Source organism: Thunnus thynnus, chromosome 16 (assembly GCF_963924715.1).
Source record: "Thunnus thynnus chromosome 16, fThuThy2.1, whole genome shotgun sequence".
Lineage (NCBI taxonomy): Eukaryota > Metazoa > Chordata > Actinopteri > Scombriformes > Scombridae > Thunnus > Thunnus thynnus.
In genome coordinates this window covers 13,793,654-13,813,535 of record NC_089532.1, presented here as the reverse complement: position 1 = coordinate 13,813,535, position 19,882 = coordinate 13,793,654, and the positions used below count along the sequence as shown (strand labels likewise).

The 19,882-nt window shown below is 39.7% G+C and overlaps 1 protein-coding gene across 4 annotated transcripts in view; it reads right to left on the bottom strand.

Annotated features, from left to right (window-relative positions):
* Positions 1 to 8,470, bottom strand: part of pacrg (PARK2 co-regulated) — a 147,049-nt gene extending 138,579 nt beyond the window's left edge. The window contains exon 1 of one of the 4 annotated variants that reach the window (XM_067614467.1): positions 8,250 to 8,470. In XM_067614467.1, the coding sequence (XP_067470568.1) occupies positions 8,250 to 8,318 (69 nt within the window). In that variant the 5' untranslated portion in view covers positions 8,319 to 8,470. The remainder of the gene's footprint in view (positions 1 to 8,249) is intronic. The other 3 variants (XM_067614468.1, XM_067614471.1, XM_067614466.1) reach the window with 3 other exon arrangements.
* Positions 8,471 to 19,882: the final 11,412 nt, after the last annotated feature.

Below are 19,882 nucleotides of genomic sequence, written 5' to 3'. Positions count from 1 at the left end.
CAACAAAAACCTATTTCATGAAATGTTTAGCATATTTTGTTGCATGTAGTTATAGTAACAGTGTGTCTAATTGGTTACCAAAAACATAAAAAAAGCCTTAATAAGGGCTTTAATTAACTGTTTTATTGCTGACAATTCTTTTTCAGCCCACAGTTTACTGTATAGCTAATATACTGTATGTTTCATTTAGTTTCACTCTTAATTATTAAATTGTTCAAGATAACAAGATTTATATGCACTCTGCCATCCAAGCATAATAACAACAAGGCAGAAAAGCAGTCGAAGAAACAAAGAAAACACAGTTTTAGTTGAAAGATTATTTTATTGCTCTGGCTATTTTAAGAACCTTTCTTTTTTTTATACATATACACAAAGAAATATGCAAGTGCCTTAGAAGCAGTAAACATGATAAAACTACAGTAATTATCCCAATATAATAGATAAGAGAATTTGTTATGTACAAGTAGGTTGCAAAATAATACTGTCGCCCCCATGTTTCCATTTGTGAAACAGTTTTACATGAGATTGCTGGTTTAAATCAATGACATTAAAGAAAATAAGATTAAAGTTTCAAACTCAAAAGGTGAAACGAAATGGACTGATAATAACTTCACTGTCTTACTGACACCAAGCCTGTTAAAGCGGGATAAAACAACATTAGCTGACAACGTATTAAGCAAATTGATTTTATGGTCATTTTTAATCATTTAGAAGGAACTTGGTGTCTAATGGACCAAATAACTTGTGCATGTTTGTGTGTGTGTGTGTGGTTATGTTTAACATAGCAACATCAAAGCATGTCCTTATATTCATCCGTGCTTTTAATAGGACTGAGACTAAATGGAAACAAGCACATAATTCAAATGACGCAGCCCCTACATTCTTGATTTTGATTCAAGAAGGACACAGAGAGGCATAGGTCTAGATGTCCTCTGCATTGGTTATCACATGACATAGGGCTAATTAACTCTAGAGCGGAAAACAGAGGCTCTGCAAGGAGCAATAAACAGTCTCCATTAAAAGCCATCTAATTAGGATGCAAGCTACAAGGGCTTGAAGGAGACCATAACAAACACAGAGGCCAGTGTAATTGTCAACCAAGCTCTGAGGAAAGCAAACATAATAGACATAATCAGCCGAGCACTTCCTATAAGGTCATGATAGACTGCTGTGGAAGTACTTCTCCATATCTGACTGAAGTTTCCAGATGGTGTTTTCCTCAACCGCGGGAAAGGTCACACACATTTCAGCAGCCATGCACTTCAGATGCCATGCCATCAATTATAACATAATCTATCTGCTGATACCTGGCGAGGAGGAGCATGAGGCACAGAAACAACTTCTTGTAAGTTCTGCCAAATTCATCTTTAGTGGAAATGTTGTGGATTTTCTGTACCGAAACACCAATTTCAGGTTTGAACGGGAGAGCAAAGTCATGGCGTTTCACAGTCAGGCTCCATTTCCCTTTTATGGTTTTAATTAACGCATGAAAAAAAAGTATCTTTAAACAATGTTGAAAATATGCTTCTTTGGGTCAGTCTTATTTTTCCACTGCTTTTAAAGTAAAAAGCAGGGCAGCCAAAGTCAAAAGTTATGGGGGGAAACCATATGATTTTCAAGTCTGCCGATGCTCAGACCACTCGAGACCTTTAGGCTCCGTGGTTGATCGATAGTAATGGAAACGCCAGCAGGCTTCCAGAGCCCTTTGCCAATTTAACCTGTTTTACCATGACTCAATTCTTCCTCAAATAACCCAGCTGCTTACTGGGATGGACTACAGGCTTCTGGTGCTGATAAGATGAGCGTGCAGAAGCCAAGGGAAGGAAAGACGGATACAGAAAAATAGTCTTAGGGTGTGCAACGGTGTGTGTGTGTGTGTGTGTCTACAAACTCCCCTAGTTTAGAAAACACTGTGATGCAGTTCAAGAGAGGCAAGCAAAGCGGACAGGTGAGAGAATTTATGTACAGCATGGCCTCCAACTGCGGAAACCCAAGTTCAATTTGCCTTTACTTGCATAGGCATGCTTCAAATACAACACACACACAAAACACCCCGGCCAGATTCATGGCCAGTTTATGTATCATGCTGGGCAGATTGTGAGTTCCTGTGTCCAGTAAATGTGTTTGGAGCGATGGGGAGGAATGATTTTGACTGAGTGAAAATAATAAATAGACAGATTCATCTCCATAAAAGCTTTCAAGGATTCAATCATGGTCAACAACTGCCTGCCATCCATATAACTGACAATGGGCTTATTTTTATCTCAAACTTGCGGCCTTTTTTTGTCCTTGTTGTGCTCATGTTCTGTTTATTATGATTTCCCTACCTCTCCTGTGGCCTTTCAGTGGTTGGAGGAAAAGATTCAATCCCTTTAAATTAAGATTTAACTGATACACAACAGGCAATAAACAAACTTTTAAATCTGGATTAATTTAATACCAAATTAGCTTTAAGACTGCATTTTAACTAGGTTTATATCGCAATTGAAAGCGCGATTACATTTAATCAGGCTGCACTGAAAGTTGAGACTAATTTAAACCCTAATTAAGAATCAATTCTGAACTGTCACTTGTTTAATTTGTTCAGATGGCTTAATTTATTAAGATGACACTCAGGGGTTAGAGTTTCAAAGGCAAATAGCTGAGATGTGGATCAACACATCTCTGAAACAATCTTATCAATGCATGGCTTTAAACTATCGACTAAAGACAAAATTACTTTGATACAACACAATTAAATTCCAAAAATCAAAGTGCATCTATGTCCTGTTACCTCTTATTATCTTGTTATTACTGTTTTATTGATTTGGTTTAGGTTTTATCATACTGTAGTGTATATAAAGCAATTTGTCTAGCAGCCCTTTGTTTCTCGGTGTAAAATATTTTTATATTTAGGGACCTGCCTGGTTGAATGAAGGTTCTGCAGAGAAAGAAAGACAATGAGAGAGAGACAGATGAAGACAGAGAGGGAGACAGCATGGAGGCCAAGACATCTGCTCAGGTATATAATGATGATGCTGTGGGGGAGGTAAGGAATAAGATATGGAGGTCACGTTCGCTAGCACGGAGTCTCCATCTGTCCCCTGGGGTTAGTGGGGTGAGCCAGGGATGACGGTGGGGCTGTGGGCGGAAAAGCGTTCGCGGGTTGCAGGAGGATTCGTGGCAGGCTTGGTGACGGTGTTTGCCAGCTCAATTTTTATCCCAGAGGCCAAAGTAAACAGTAAATGAGTTGTGCTTGTTATAAAAGCAGTCTATCAGGTCAGCAATCTGCAGACCCTCGCACACACAAAAGTTGAGGTTGGGATCAGGTGTAGTTTGTATCGATTTGCCCTCTCGGTTGAACTGTGCTATACGGTGTCTTAAAGAGGACCGTGTACATGTTCTTGCGTGTGGGTTGTATATGTAGTGTAGAACATAGGAGAGTATACAGACACTTTGAACTTTCATCTTTTCTTTCATATCTTCTCATAAAAGGAGCATTTTCTCAGAGAAAGGGCCTCATGACACCTAAGACCTTGAAAATGTCCTCACAGAGACGGTCTTTGTTAAGGCATAGAAGGCAGAACACAAAAAGAGGAAATATTAAAGGACACCGTGTTATGGCAAACATCCTACAAATTATTGTGTACATAAATCAATTACAGGGCACGATGATGATCTAAGGGCACACATTCCACATCTTCTATAAATCAATTGTACCCTATCTGCACGACTGGTCTCAAGTGTGTCTGATTGATTGACAAAAGGTTTTTACCTTTAGGTAGGTGTTTAAACAGATGGTATAAGCTAGCATGATTCCACATTCCCTAACTCAGATAGGTCAGTTGTTGTAGACACTGGTAAACAGTACATCAAGTAAGAAATGATAAGATGGCTTGAAGAAGAAGAGTCTTGTTTTTGCTGTTTTCCCTCCAATCACATACATATTTATTACTATTTCTATTCTATTTGAACTCTTTTTAATGCACAAATTGAAGGAACTGACAGGATTACATTTCACTGTGACCGTACCTTATATGATTACATGTGACAAATAAACTTGATTGATTGATTGATTGATTGACAGCTGTTTCCACCAGTTGGCGAAACAGTCAACCAATCAAAGCTTTGTAGAATTAAGATAATTATTAGGACTTCATCATCCTACATACAAGGTACACAGCTACATTAATGAAAAACAGCGACAGAAACAGACATTTTATACAAAAATGATTAATTGATTAATCGAGAAAATAATCAGCAGATGAATCGATAATGAAAATAATCGTTAGTTGCAGCCCCAGAATAAACTAAATACACTGTTTAAATTCTACTTAGGTATTCGGTCAGGGCTCAGTATTGTGCACGCTGGCTCAATGGGATGCCTTGTTGGGACTGGATAATGGAGTTACACCTGTGCTTTTCCTGCTATGTCAGATTCTCTGTTGTGAAAAAGGTCTATGGGACCATTGTAGGCAGTGTTGTGAATCAGTAAGCAGGACTTCTTTATGGCAATATTGGATTTTTATATTATTTTTGCGTCAATCTGATTAATATCTTTATTTGTAAGGTCAAATTTACTGGATTAGTCAAAGTCGTACGTCCCCATATGGCTACACTGATAGATGATTTTATCCATATTGCCCACTCCTACTGAATAGCTCAAGAAAACTCATATCTTCCTTTCCTCAATAGCTGGTTTATCTGAGTCAGCTGTGATGATCACGTATACAGTATGTGTATTCATGTCCATTGTGCACTGTGCACACTGTGCAGGTGTTTGCGCTTTCTCCTGAATCCCGTTATTTTTTGTCACCTAGCTGAAATAAGCCTCTGACACAGAAAATAACAGTTTTGTTTCCCTCTCTGTCTGAAACACAAGGTGACGACCTCCCACCAGAATGTAAAGTGAATCTTTTTTTCTCTTTAAATGCTTGGGGATGAATCAGTTGAAAAAAAAGGGTGGAGAGTTTTAGGGGCCTGTGCTATTGATTCAATTTCTATGACCACAAATACTTTAAAGCATAATAAGCCTATGCTTCAACTCCCCATACCCTTTCAAGGCTTGAAATGGCCTTGTCGTTACCTACAAATCACAGCTCTCTGCAAAGCTGCCCTCTCTGGAGCGATATGTCAGTGACCACAGGGGAGGAAAAAAACAGAGGGCAACAGACACAAGCAAGCCTCTGAAAAATGTAATGGTTTTTGTTGGGGATTTAGCCAGTGGTATAGCAGTGCAAGAGTATCATTCATGTCTCAGACATAGCAGATCCTCTGGGGAGATGGTGAATATTAAAGGGCTTTGCAGGAGCCTTCCTCGCAAAGGCTCTTGACAGGAGATTTGTTTATGACCTTCAAAAAAGGAGGAGGAAGTCAATGATAGCTCTGACTGCCTCTTTTGCATCTCAAGGCAGCCCCCGCCATAGAAAAAAGAGAGAGCCGCAGTTTCAATTCCAAGTATTTACTGTTGTCATCAAAACTGTGCAACTCTCGCACCTCTTTTTATCACAAAGGCTTGATTCTTTTAAGTACAGTGTGAATGTAACAAGGCAATGGCTGTCTATAAAAAAGTGGCTACAAAAAACTAGTGGCTCTGAGAGGAAGACCTAGTTAGGTTGTTTGCATCAAAGTACCCAAGAATGGACAGTCAACATTTTACAAGCAGAAAAGATATGGAAGTGAGAGGCAGGGTATTGCTGCCAGAAAATATTTAACTGACACTTTCTTCAAATTAAATTATTGCTGACCACGGATGCCTCAACTTCTGATGCAGTGCACTCGTTTCACCATGAAACACGTCAAAGCTGTCAACAATTAGAGCATCAAAACAAAAAGCAGAAAGCAAATCAATGTATTCTTGGAATCTCTTGGATAAGTTGCAAGCTTCATATCCCTGAAACCTAGTATATAAAAACTGCTCATAGTGTAAGCCACCTGTCTTAGAATCTCTTCCTTTAAGGGTGGAAATGAAGAGTATCATGTTGTCTCAATAGGTTGGGAATAATTGCCTGAAAGATCAAGCAACTGAGAGTAAACAAAATGCCTCAGTCTTTCAATTTAAGCAATATGACTGTCTGTGACATGCTTTGTTACTCACCAGCAGCAATTGTCTCGGTGTAAAGGTGCCAAGTGAGAATTAAAAGCAGGAAGACATAATGTGTGAGGCATCTCAGACTGTTTGTTGTAGTATATACTGCATTCCTCTAAAACGGAGCCAAGAAAACATAACTGTTCTCCTCACATGAACTGAAGCACAGTAGTCTTTTCTTATGACAAAAGGTGAGTAACTTCTCCATCTCGAGTTAGGTTGATAGTCTTGTGGCTTATTCATGTGAAATGAGTTGAGCTTAGAGAGAAGGGGTAGAGAAGGACTCAAATTAACACAGGTTTCAGTGTTACACCTACAGACACAAACCCTGATTAGCTCTGGTTTATGAGTGCCAAAGTAAGGATGCCTGTGTAAATGTGCTGCTGGGAGGCTTGTTTGTTTCAGCAGATTACAGTCTATCACATTAGCTACTCCTACAGCCTGCCACATCTGCTAGACCACAATGGGAGGCTACACGTAGTCTACATCTTTCAATGACCTGTATTGGCAAACTATATCAGTAAAGGGGGAAAAGCCAGTTCATACATCATCCTATTCCCATTAATGTCTCCATTCATGTTTAAAGCCAGTGGTCTAATTTAGTCCATTTCACAATTGTGCTAGTACACTAAACCATAAAACACCATGAAAACAAATGTGATTTGGTCAACTCATTTTGGTCTAATAGATTCACAGATACAGCTACTGAGGACCTACCCTTAATACAACTAGTCCATATTTCTACCAATGATGTATTTTTTTAGAAGCACAAAAGCAGGTTTCACAGACCACTCAATACATCCATCAATAAAGACTAATGTCCTCTGCTATATAAACCTATTACACTTTCCTGATCCATTGCAATAAATGAAAGGAGAGGAAGACTTGACTTGGCTGTCTTTGGAAATTAGTCTCCTCCCTCAATAACTACACTAGAGGTCCAATATGGGGACTGCTCAGCAAGGAAACCAAGGTCCGCGATGCTCTTGTTTGTCAAAGAGTAAGAGAAGGGGCACCAGGACAGAAATATGTAGCTGCTTTAGGTGAATACATAAAAGGTTTGGTGGCTGAGAAAATAATATAACATCTCTGAGCCTGTAAAATCAAATCATGTACTGTCTACAACTCCAGCTACTCCACAAGCATGCCAATCTATAAAACTTTCACCTTTTATGTTAATGTGGTAACTCCAAGATGTTAGAAAAAAGACATTTGCATTTTTTAAGCATATGGCTTCTGGATTTCATAGTGTCTTAATGATAGCATTATAGCTTTGGAATGGCTTCTAAAAGCATCATTTTTAGCCCATAAAACTTATTGAATGATTTTAGAGTTCTCAAGTCCCCACACTTGTGTGAAACCCATCCAAACTTGTCTGACCAAAAGCCTTACACACACACACACACACACACACACACACACACACACACACATACTCGCACACATGCACGCCCAAAAACACATGGACAGCAAAATGATGGTTGGAGAGAATATGTTCTGGCATTCTGGGTTTTTTTGCTTTTTTCCACTGCCATCCCCATTTTTCTGTACTGTGTGCTGAGAATTCGCACAAAGAAAATGGATGATATGGTTCTGCTGAATAACAACAGAGAAATGATAGGGGGGAAAGAAGGAGTAAGAGGATAATTTAAAGCAGCAAGTAAGAGGCTGCACCATCATCCATTGTAACTTATCCTAGATACTGTAGTGGTGCCACACTGATGGCAGCATGTGGGAGTCAAGACTGTCAGTGTTCATGTACTACACAAAGCACAACTCAACCTCTGTCTGTCCCTCTCACACTACACTCTTGTCTGAAACTTTGAGCTAGAGACTTCTAGCATTCAAAAACATGGTGTAGTGAATGTAAAGTTTGACAGCTTGAGCTCACTGACAGCAACGGTGCAGCCTCACAAGACTGTATCTGCAGCCCACAGTCAGGCTATAACCTGAATGTGAAATGACGTCACGCTGAATATGATTCCCCCCCCCCCCAATAAATGTCACAGATATTTCTTCACAACTTCCTCCAATAACACATGCTATACAGTAAATATGTTAGTCAGTTGTCAGGCAGTTGTTTCAGAATTGGCACGCCCAACTTTATGCCATACATACACTGCTAACGTTAAAGCTAACGCTAACCGACCGTTAGCTAACGACGTCACATAACTTCACTCACCACGGAGTTCTTCATGGTGGCTTTCACGGTGAAGCCTTGCGCTTTTAGCTCCGTCCGGTTCCTCCACATATCCACAGGTCTTCTCTTGTTTAAAGTCAAGCGAGGACGAAGAGAAAAGTTGCTATTTGATATTTAGGTGACTCAAAGCGTGAAGCCCGTTGTGTCTTGTGGCGGTTGCTATGCAACTTCAGAGACGCTTTGCTCTGGTTGCTGCGGAGACGCGTGTCTCCTTGTTGCCATAGAAACTCCGGGCCACTGCTGAAAAAGAGGAAAGAGGATGTCTCACTGAATAAGTAGTAGTATAGTATGAGTTTAGGTTGTACTTTTTATGTCATTATTAAAATGTTGTCCTATAAATTATATTGTAAAGATAATAATATTATAGAAAAACATGACATGACATCCTTCAAAAATATGGTGTTTTTTGTCATTTCATTGAATTGATTTTTAAACTTTTTCCGGAGAGGGACATGATCATTACAATGCCTTTTTATATCTTAGTCCTGCTACCATATCATTTCAATTATCATGAGGTCAGGATGGTACATACACTGTAGCTATGTTTTGTGTTTGTGTAGATGTGCAGCAATAATGAAGGTATCTCTGGGTCCAATAGGAGGCCTAAAGATTTGTGCTGCACCTCATACTTCTATTCAGTGAAAATAATGGGCCAAATTGGTATTCTGCTTACTTTTGCCAGCAGGCTAGTTTAACACACTGAACTAATGGGCTACAGACATGGGGAAGGTGACCTAAGCTCACACAGGATGACCTGTTTTTTTCTGTGCTGATGCCAGGCCACCACCCTTTCATCGTGGACACATAGGTTCGATCACAAACTCAGCTCATCATTATACTCATGCAGCGGATCTTCATCCAGGAGTAAATACTTAATGAATGCTCTTTGGCAGGTAGACCAAGGCCTTGACTCTCAATAAGCTGGTTAGAGAGCGACCTGAGCACTGAATCATTCCAATTTAGGGATGTGGCACTTTTAATCTTCCAATATCGTTTTTGCCTCTGGAGACTTTCTTGGGTGAACTGGTGCAACTGTTATTAATCTTCAGTGCACAGGCAATTTCTCTAAAAGCCCCTATTTGTTTTTTATGGCTCCATTGAGAGAGGAGGGTATAGCAGCAGGGAGGGAGACTGTAAACAAGGTATGCAAGGAAGGCAAGTTATGTCCCCGTCAGCATTCAATGCTGGTCTCTCTCTTTCTCTCTCCCTCTCTCTCTGCTTCCCCTCAGAGGATTAAAAAGAGGAAGAGGGGAGTTTTCAGAAAGCAAACTGAGCAAACTGGAGCGTCAGCATGAATTCAGCTGGACTGAGAAATGATTGTTCAAACAGAACTGCACTATCTCACTCCTGTGAGTGTGCGGCAAGGAGGGGAGCTGGTCTTTGTGCATTGTGGAAACAGTCCTTGCAGGAATCAAGCGTGAAATACAAAATATATTGTTAGTTTTGCCAGTCTCTCGAATTGTGTGTTCATGTGGGAACATGTGTGTAAGGGTGTGTATCCCTGTCAGGCTACCAGTGTCGGTCACCATTCGGGTCAAGTTTATATCTCAGTTCCTTACAGCTGCTTCAAGGACATACACGTAGGGTCTAAATTGACATACACAGCGAAGATTCATTTGCATTTACTGCTGCTAATGATGTATTGTGGATAACCAGCTCTAGTTGGTTCGACAGGTAGGGAAAGAAAATATGAGTAACAGCATCGAAAAAGGAACCATATGCTTTGATGAATGTGTTCTTTTTTTCCCCTGCATCTACACTATGTCTTCATCATCATTGTGTCCCTGGTTTGATCTCCAGCTCATTTGCTGGGCCACCTTCAGGCTTGGCGACCATTGTCCACTGTGAGGGAAAACAGCAATTATGATATCATTAGAGCAGAAACTGGTACCTACAAAGCAGAAGACCCAGAGGGGGCCAACAGAAGAATCTCAGCAGGAAAAGGATAGCAGAGACTTTGCTGCAGAGTCAGTTGCTCCCCAATTACCATAAAACAAGGCAAACAGCCATTAGAGTAGACCATTAGGCTGTAGGGAGAGCGGCCAGGGGCTTGTTGGCTTTAACAATTCGTCAGGTTGTGAAAGTCACACAAAGTGTACAAGGTATGTGACAGAGATAAATGCTATTCAATGCAAAGGGAATCAGGGTTATAGTATGTGTGGTTGTGTGATATATTATATGCTATTCCACTGTTAAACCGGAACAGAAAAATGTAAGCTTTGATATATTTAATATCCTGTAGGGACACTATAAAACAGATAGAAACCCATAAAGTTCATTAAAGTCCCTATAACAGCACAGTTGAGTCCAATCGATAATGTACTCCTCCCAACAGGACTATTATTGAAATATTGTAGAGATTTGTTATGAAGGTTATGAATACTGTACATGTTGCAAGTGTTACAGTTCACAGTTTACTGTTAACTGCTGCTTTAAACAACCGTGGTAAAGCCATAGCATAAATACAGTGGTAACAGACCAAATACAAAGCTGAACTATTGTACAGTAAGTATGTTCCTACACACTCTCGAATTAATCTGAGATGAGATTTTAATGAACTACTTTTAGGTGCTATAGGCCCTGCACACCACCTCCACAGGTGTTTTCAGTATTGCCTGATTAGAGCTCCTCTCAGGACTGTGTGGGTGTGCGAAGACTGTCCTGTTAGTTTTCTTGCACCTGTTATATCCCAGAAAATTACAACTTTACAATTTTTATTAGTACAAGAACTTCGGTGACCACACATAATTGCAAGCATGGCAGCTGCCAACTTAAACCTTGGCAGATGTCTCATCAGCCGGCTTAAGTGAAAACACAAGTGTGGGTGTAAAGGGTCTTTGATAGTTTGATGTGTCATTTGGATGAATCTGGTGTTCAATTAAAGTTAAAATGAAAGACAAAATGACATGAATCCTCAAAGAGAATTCTTGAATGAAAGAGTCCTCTCAATTCTCTAAAAATGATTACAATGACAGGGGAACAATATTCTTTGCTTGACATTATCACAACGTATAGGCATATTCAATGTTTGATGAGGGGTTGGGAGTAAGCATCGTTGGACTATAAAGGCTCACAAGCCCAAATATTTGTGAACAAGACTTAGTGCACTAGAGGGTTATATCAATAGAAGTAGGTCAATGCAGTACAATTTTAGAAGCAGAAATCTTGCTTTTGCCCCCTACTATTATCTTAGTACATGTGCAGATACTCTCTGATATTGTTGTGGCCTTTACTGGTCTGGTGTGGGTACATGTCCTTTCCATATTCTCAGAAATCCCTTTTATATTACATTTTCCTGCTGGTGACGTAAGCTGAGGGGTGGGTGTTATTAATAATGTAAATTAAAATAATGAGGAATTTGAATTATTAAAACAGTGAATGACTAAAACCAACAACATAATTAATTTTTTGTTCGTTGTTTGTTTTTTGTGGAGTTTTTGTGGAGTCTGGGAACTGTAAAGCTATTCTTGTGCACACAAGATCATAATGTTCTTCTTGCTGTGTCTTGACCGGGAAACTGGCAACACTACAAGTATGACCCCAACCAATCATCATATGCTGCCTTTCACGACCTTGCCCGAGTTCATAGGTCGTCCGGGAGGAGGGTCAAGAAATTGTCAATCATGGCTACAGAAGCGTTATATGGGATGCTGCTGTTGCTGCTGTCAGGTGGAACAATGAAACTGAGGAAAGGTTTGTTGAGCAGTGGCAACAATACCCCTGCCATTTTGATGTTTCCTCAAGGGAGTACCATGACAGAGTCAATAAAGATAAATGTCGGAGAGAAATAGCGGAGGCACTTCAGCAACCCGGTGAGTAGCTGGTTATGCTATGCTAGGTTAACAGCAACAACAGCATCCCTGCTTCTTGGGATTCTGTTGCGGCTACAGTAGCATGTGGTTAATTTAATATAATAATATGTGCACCAGAGAGCACTCTGTCATCCTACTGGTCAACGTCAAGGAACACGTTGTAGGAGTTGTCAAACTAGGCAGGAAAATACAGAATATTCTGACATACTAGACTTTTTGCAAGGGTGTTGTGGAGCATCCCAGACGCCATATTGCTGTCCTTCAATTATGTCACACTACAAGGGGTAGTCGTCATTCCTGACGTTCATATTTGGACGCAACACTGGAAATTTTTCGGCGACAACAAAACCGTGTCAAAATCTGGCTGATTTTGTGTAATTTGATCCTGGCATGAGGCTTTGTGACAAACATGTTTCTGCGTTAAACACAAACACAAAATGCATTTTTTTATGAGAAAAGTGGAATATAGATCAAGCCATATTTCTTAAAAATGAAATCACAGGGAATCTTCAAGTAATCTACTTCATGCAATATAAAAATGTCACTACATGGTGGGGTAGCACTGCTTCTGGAGAGTGTGAGAGGGGAAGATTTGACAGGATATGACTGTAAATTTTCCCTACTTCTATCTCACATACTGATAATGTATTCTACTTTACCTTTACATTTACAACAATAGTGCAGATGCTGTGCCAACACCTCTAGTGATATAATTATCAAAAATGAGTGATGTTGCACATGAGAGCAAATCAACAACACAGCTGCAAAAACAGAGCTTGCAATACAATAAATAATAATACAACGAAATCCTTTCGTGAATCGGAGGAAGTTAAAGCTCAGAGAAAGTAGAACTGAGATAGATTTTTGTGAAATGCCCTTTTAATAGTGATCACTATAAAATGCTTCTCTACAAGTCATCATCAAATCCTATCATAAAACTGCGAATGTCAGAAATACCCAAAACACAGCGCTACTAGCTTTGTTTTTTCCCCTCTCTTTACTCCAAACAATAGCAGTTCGGGTATCCAGACTGTAGTCTGTTTTCCCCAGAGCCCTGATAAATCCAAAGGCATAGATCTCTTCAAACGGCAGGGCAGTTGGTGGGAATACTTGATATGGGCACAGAGTTGCAAGGCCTCACTCACAAAGCCACAGCGTATTGATCTTCATGCATTATAGAAGCAGCTTTGAGGCCAGCTGATATTGGAAGGCATAGCTTGCTCTCCCTCGGAGCATACACTCTAACATGCCCACTGGACCATAGCAGCAATAATCAGACACAGGCCCAGATGATAAACATATGGATAATACATCTATTATAGTATCGTTGCACTCTGGTTGATAATTGCTTACATAATTATGTTTGTTATAGATAATACATTTTTATTTGTCCTCTCTAAGTACATGGATACTGTATGTCTCTTTGAAACTGTCAAAGGCTTACAGACTTTAATCTTAAATAGATTACAGGCCATTGTGTCACTCTGAGTTGTCAGGCTTTTTTCCAGTCTGAATCATCAAAGTAAATCCATTGAATGCTGCATGCCTCACAGTATGACCTCACTGGTGGTGCTTTCAGCAGCCTTGGCAACACCTAACCCTCCAGAGAATTGAGCTTTCCTGTCACCCACAGGTCAATGTCACATGAACCTGAATGTGCGAACAGTGACACCAGTGATCCCTCAGGGGCACACAAAAGCTGGCTGCTCCTGCATACGACTCCACTGTGGACATGGTGTTAAGGATAGTGAAGAAAAGTAGAAGAAAAGAGAGAAAAGGTGGGAGGGATAATGGCGTTTGAGAGAGTACCATTGAAGAGCTGGATTTTGCCAGTTAAAAACACCAATTTAGTGTGAATACAAGGCACAGGGGGAAAAAAAATCCCATTGTAGTGTGCATCAGAAAAAACAAGCTTTTTGAAAATACTAACATATCGTTAGTCATGTGATAAAGCTTTCAGGAACACAGCTGATGTGTTTCTAATATTTTTAAGAAGCAAATTTTGTAATCACATCTCACTCATACATGATCAATTTTATCTCCTAAAAATTACATTAATAAAAATTGCATTAGCAAGTATATTTTGCAGTACACGCTGTGTCATGTAATCCAGGCAGGCATTATATTTCCTCTAAAAGAATTTGATAAAAATTGGCAAATTAGGTATTTTGCAGGAGACTGGGTTGCAGCAGCTAGTCACACACACACAAAGCATTGTTATTGATATATATGTATTGAGCAAGACACTACAATGACTGCACAACTACAAAATAATGATTTGAGGCTCTAATGCAGTCCATGAATTGCTGTAGTATTGTAACATTAATTTTATAGCCATACAATCATGACAACACAAAGTCAAGTCAATTTATTTATAGAGCACATTTAAAAAGCAAGTGCTGATCAAAATGCATTTTGGAGACATGACAATTACAAATTTGATGAAAGCGTGAGAATTAATCATTTTGGATATGAATATAAGAATTCAATAGGTGTATTGCACAAGAGAAAATAAAAATGGAGTGTGACCAGTCATGTCTCACAAATTTTATTTGTGTAGCACCATCTTATACAAAGGCAGTTCATATACACAAACATGCATACATCCTTACATTCATGCACATACCTACACACGTACAAACATACATACATATACTGTGAGTTCCTTTAAGAAAACACACAAGTCTAAGATCAAACTGTTCTATTCTTTACGTGCATAAATGTTAAATGCTATCTCACCAGACTTTGAAAATGATCTAGATACGTGGAGGAGATTGCCGCTTTGTGACCTGAGAGATCTGCTGGGATTGTATACTGATAGCATGTCGGATATGTGCTGTGGAAGCAGACTATTAGGTGTTTTGTACACCAAGAGGAGAGTTTTGAATTGTATTGTAAAGACAATATGTATTAATGGAGACTACTAGCTATCAATGGACTGCGAAGATCTAATATTGAGGGGCATTATTGCACAGTTTACGGCCAACAATGGAAAATGCTTGATCACCTCTGGATTTTAATTGGAGCATGGAATGAAGAGCAGTAATGGGTCAGCACACCTGAGTAGTGGAGGTGGAATATGGGCGATGAGGAGATTAAAAATGTGACCTGGTACCAAACTGAAAGACACATTCACCTGTACCATGTCACTGGTAGTACTGAAACACAGAATAACAACAGAGAAACTCTTAACATGACATTACTGCATCATGCCAGTAAACAAAGAAGAGAAGAAGAAGAAATTTCAGTGTTGACAGGAAACTTTAAGATAAGGATCCTTTCACCCATAAATTATGTTTTCAAATTCAACCACATTAGTCATAGCCTAAGTGTAATGTACAGTGTCTGAATGTCTCTGTCTGTCTCTGTCTTTACTTGCATATTTTTTTATCTAACAAATCCATTTGCCTCTTATTCAAACACAAACAGAACATCCTTGCGGCAACAAACTGTGTATGGCAGGGCAAATGCAATTTGCTTCATTTGAGAAAACAACAGCATGCCTCTCATGCACCTGACTGATGCCTCTCTGCTTTGTGCATGAAACATTCAAATAGGGAGAGACAGGCATTTATAAAGCCTATATATTTCAGAACAGATCCCCCTAAGTAAAGATGATACTCCGGATCCTATCACATATGGGCAGATGGAGGTAGGGAAAGAGGGGACAAGACAATTTTTTTTTTTTCCCGAGAACAGAAAAGTCATCTCCGCTCACATCACATCTGCCTCTCTTTTCCTGGAGCAGGATGCTCAAAGCCTGCCTCTCCGGTGTTCCTGACATCTTGGCTCCGTTAATTGCAATGTTTGCCGGCCGTATTGGTATTCACAGTGGGCCCTGGGAACAGATGGCGTTTAACTTTAAATATTATTAACACTTCCCAGCATTCTAAGATCCTGGGTGGGGGTTATGAGGACGAGCAGACGTGCAGGTAAAATTACCACAATTTCCATAACAGCATCAAAGGAGGAAATACAAATTGGGATGATTCTCCAACTGTCAAGATTTGTGTGTTGTTTTTCAATGAACTAATACTTTGATTTTTTTTTTTATGCTTGTGTTTTGTCTGTTCATCTTTATTAATATATTTTCCATCTGTATATATTAGTGAATATGTGTGTATACTATCATTTCATCATCTCTCTACTATTAAATCTCTAATAGGGGTTATATATACATAGAGTTTGCTGGAAACGTAAACCTCTGAAGTTGATCCCTTTTAAAGTTTGTCATTTTGCGTCATTTCAAAATGTTGTAGTAAATGAATAAGTTTGGACTTTTGTTAATGTAAGATATAAATGACATGTCAAATAGTTTATAGACCTCTGAATATCATAAGTATACTCTAATGTTAGAGTGAGTGAGAGCATGACATTCAAAAAACGTCTTATTCAAGACGAAAAATGACTCCAAAAGCCACAGCGCAAAAGTACGCCCTGTATAGCCTCTTGGTGAATGTGCATTCAGTCCGTCTGAATGTGCTTTGAAATGCCTTTGAAATATATATGACAGCCTATTTGAGAGGGTCTGCAAATGCACTTAACTGCTGGGTGGTAGGAGAGGTGTCGGGGAGGTGGGATGACGTGGAATGACTGGAAGGCACCGTGGAGGAGATGAGGGGTGAGCGGCAAGGAAAAGAGAAGACTGAGACCACAGAGAATAAAAGCAAGCTGCTACTTTTATATAGTGTAGGGTAGAGTGGCTGCTTTTGATGACAGCCACAGGGGGAGTAGGGTGAGCGTGTGTGTGTGTGTGCGTGTTCATGCAAGAGTGAGTAACTGCGTTTCACTGTTTGAGTGTCTTTGTGTTTCTCTGTCTGGTTTTGTGAGAGAGAAATAGAGAAAACTGCGTGGGGGTGTTTGTGTGCCAGAGAAAGAAACAGATCGGAAAAAATAGTGCACTAGTATGAGTGAAAGAGGGCAATGTTCTCGAGCTTGCACTGACATGTCACATCGTATTTGTCACATTCAAAGGGAGAGCACCCGTAGTCCCTGGTGCCCTGACCCTGCAGCCAGTCGGTGCTGTCTCACTGTCCTGTAGCCGCACAACAGCCACTATCTCTGGGATTGTGAAGCTTCAGAGCACTGACCCTAAGCAACCCCACTGGCAACCTCTGGAGTACCCAGCGACCCTCCTCTACTCATCCCACATATATTGAACTCCTGCCTGCACCACAGGGAGTCATAATAATAGTATGGTATGGTATTGGCGCATCCGTATGTGTGCAGGTGTGCATGAAAACCACAAAAATCACATCCCCCGTCCAAAATTAGCAATCATTTTCAGCTGATTGCTTTCCAAGTATAATGTGGCTTTGCAAGATTCCCCATCAACACCCACCCAGTGCTACAGGTCTTGAACCACAGGAGGTTATTAATCTATGAATAAAGGTGATTGTGGTTTGGCTTCAGGTGAATCATCTGCCCACTCTGTTCAGTACTTAACAGGTGCCAGAGTTACTGCTTCAGTTACCCTGGAGACAGGGATTTGAAAGGGCAGACGAATCCGCTCCGGGATCAGTTGGGTTAATGGTAAAAGGCTTAGCTTTACTGTAAAGTGCATGCTGTCAATGTAGAAAATGGCACTTTGTGACAGACTTGAGCTTGCAGTGAAACAGTCAAGCAAATACTTCATTGTGCTTGTTTTACCTTTTGTGAAAAGCATGCTGTTATGCACATATTATGTGCATTCATTGTATCTGTTGCTGTCACAGTAATAGCTGCGCTTTTGTATTTAGAAACCTAATACACTGAGACTCTATAAATAATACAAATAAAAGACAGCTACGGTATATACCTAAAGTCCCTTATGCTTTTCCCCTTTACTCAGAAACACATGTTGTGTGCTGTATTGCTGGTAGGGGAGAAGCAGGCATGTTTCACTACTCCTCTCACATTTCATTTAGATGGACATTTATCTAATTTGTCACAATGTATAAAGCGTTAAGGGATTCAGAGTCCAGCTTCAGAATGTTTCACCAGGAAGGATGGCTATCACTGGATCGTCGTGGGAATCAAACCTATGTCTTCTAATGACTGCTTGACCACAATAGTGCGCCCTGCCAGACCAGCATATCCCTGTCTCACAGGAAAGGAGAGGAGGTGAGAGAAACAAGGAATTGAGACAGTTTTGTGATGTATTATAAAGGGAACACGTGCTTGATTATGTTACTGCTGTATGTTCTAAATTGATCACTGTTTTTAGGTTCTTGAACATTTTCAGGAGATATTTTTCCTTTTTTTCCTGAAATTTAGAATAGAAACAGGGCCTTTGACTATCTTGGTGTGCAATATGAAAACTCTCACACAAAATAACTACATAAGAAAGTAAATAATAATTTTCTGGCCTCTGTTCTAATATCAGGCAAGTGAACAAACTGGTCAGTGTGATGTTTTCCTAGGCTTACCTCTGGGCTCCAACCTGAGTCAAAACAATTACACAAATAAGCCTCCGCAGTTCATTCCTGTGTGAGAGAAGCAGACGTGCCAGATACCTTCGCAATTCTAATTGAGAGAAAGAAACATATTGCAGACTCACACCTCTTAACAATGCCTCCCACTCGAGGCCAGCCTTGCAGAAAGTGTCTGCTGTTTGCCGTCCGGTGCTGCTGTTGTTTTGTCCTTCATGTCAAGTGTTTACATCTGTTCTTTAATTAATTAGCTTTTCAGAAAAACAAGCAGGAGGTCAAATCTCAGATGTACTGTTGTCAAATGTAGTATTTATTCATCTGGTATACCACAATAATGGACACCTGGCATAAGGAAAATATGTGTATGTGAGAGTGTTTTTACAGTAGTATCCTCAATTTTTCATGCATGCAACAGCAAAGACTGATGATTGTAGTTTTGGTTTCCTTTTACTTAAATAGAATGGAGCCTTTTTCAGCACTATTATGTGTGCACAATATCAAAAATATTGTAAAAAACAAAAAAAACAAAAACAACAACTTTGATTTGATTTGAGTTTAATTTAAAAATAACAACTCACAATTCAGTAAAATATGAAACTTAAAGGGGAACTCCAATGATTTTACACATCATAGTCTGTTTACACGTCTTGGGGAGTACTGGTGATGTCACTTGAGGAAACATCTGTTGGGACTGAAGACAACAAGTTTGAAAATGAAAAAATTCTGGTGGTGTGAAGTTAGAAAGAAGTGAGCTAAAACTCTGTAGCCTGCTCTTCATCTCTGCTTGAGGCTATGGCTCAAGACTACATTAGCCACTATACTAGCATAACACACCCCAATCTCCAACCAAACTGTTAGCAGTCCAGTAGCATTGTGGCTGATGCCAGGTTATGATGGAAAGTGATTTTAAAAAACTACATCTATGGTTCCTGTGTGTGAATTTTGAAAAAAAAAATCAAAACACTGTATGCTACTTATCTAGCACTGAAGGGTAGAAAAAGTTAGCTAGTGAATATAGTAGCATTTAGTAGATAAAGTAGTCGGTGAAGACCAAAAGCAGCGCTAATAGTGAGTGAATATTGGACCTATGTTTGACACTTGGCCAAAAACACAACTCCAAATAAATGCTAATGTTAGGTCATGTCCCCTGGATGTGTAAATAGGCAGCTGTTTGCTAATATGTTCGCCAGATAAACTTGTATGTTAGTGTTGCTTTTAGAGCTTCTTTCTGCTACCCCAAGTGGACAAAACATTCACTGATGAAGGTTTTACTCAGTTGATTTTGACATCTTCGCCTGGTAGATCTCCTTTCAAATGATAAATGGTGTTTCACTTTCTAATAATTATGCAAATGACAGGCCTGTAAGGTCCCTAAATCAATGGTTCATTGTTG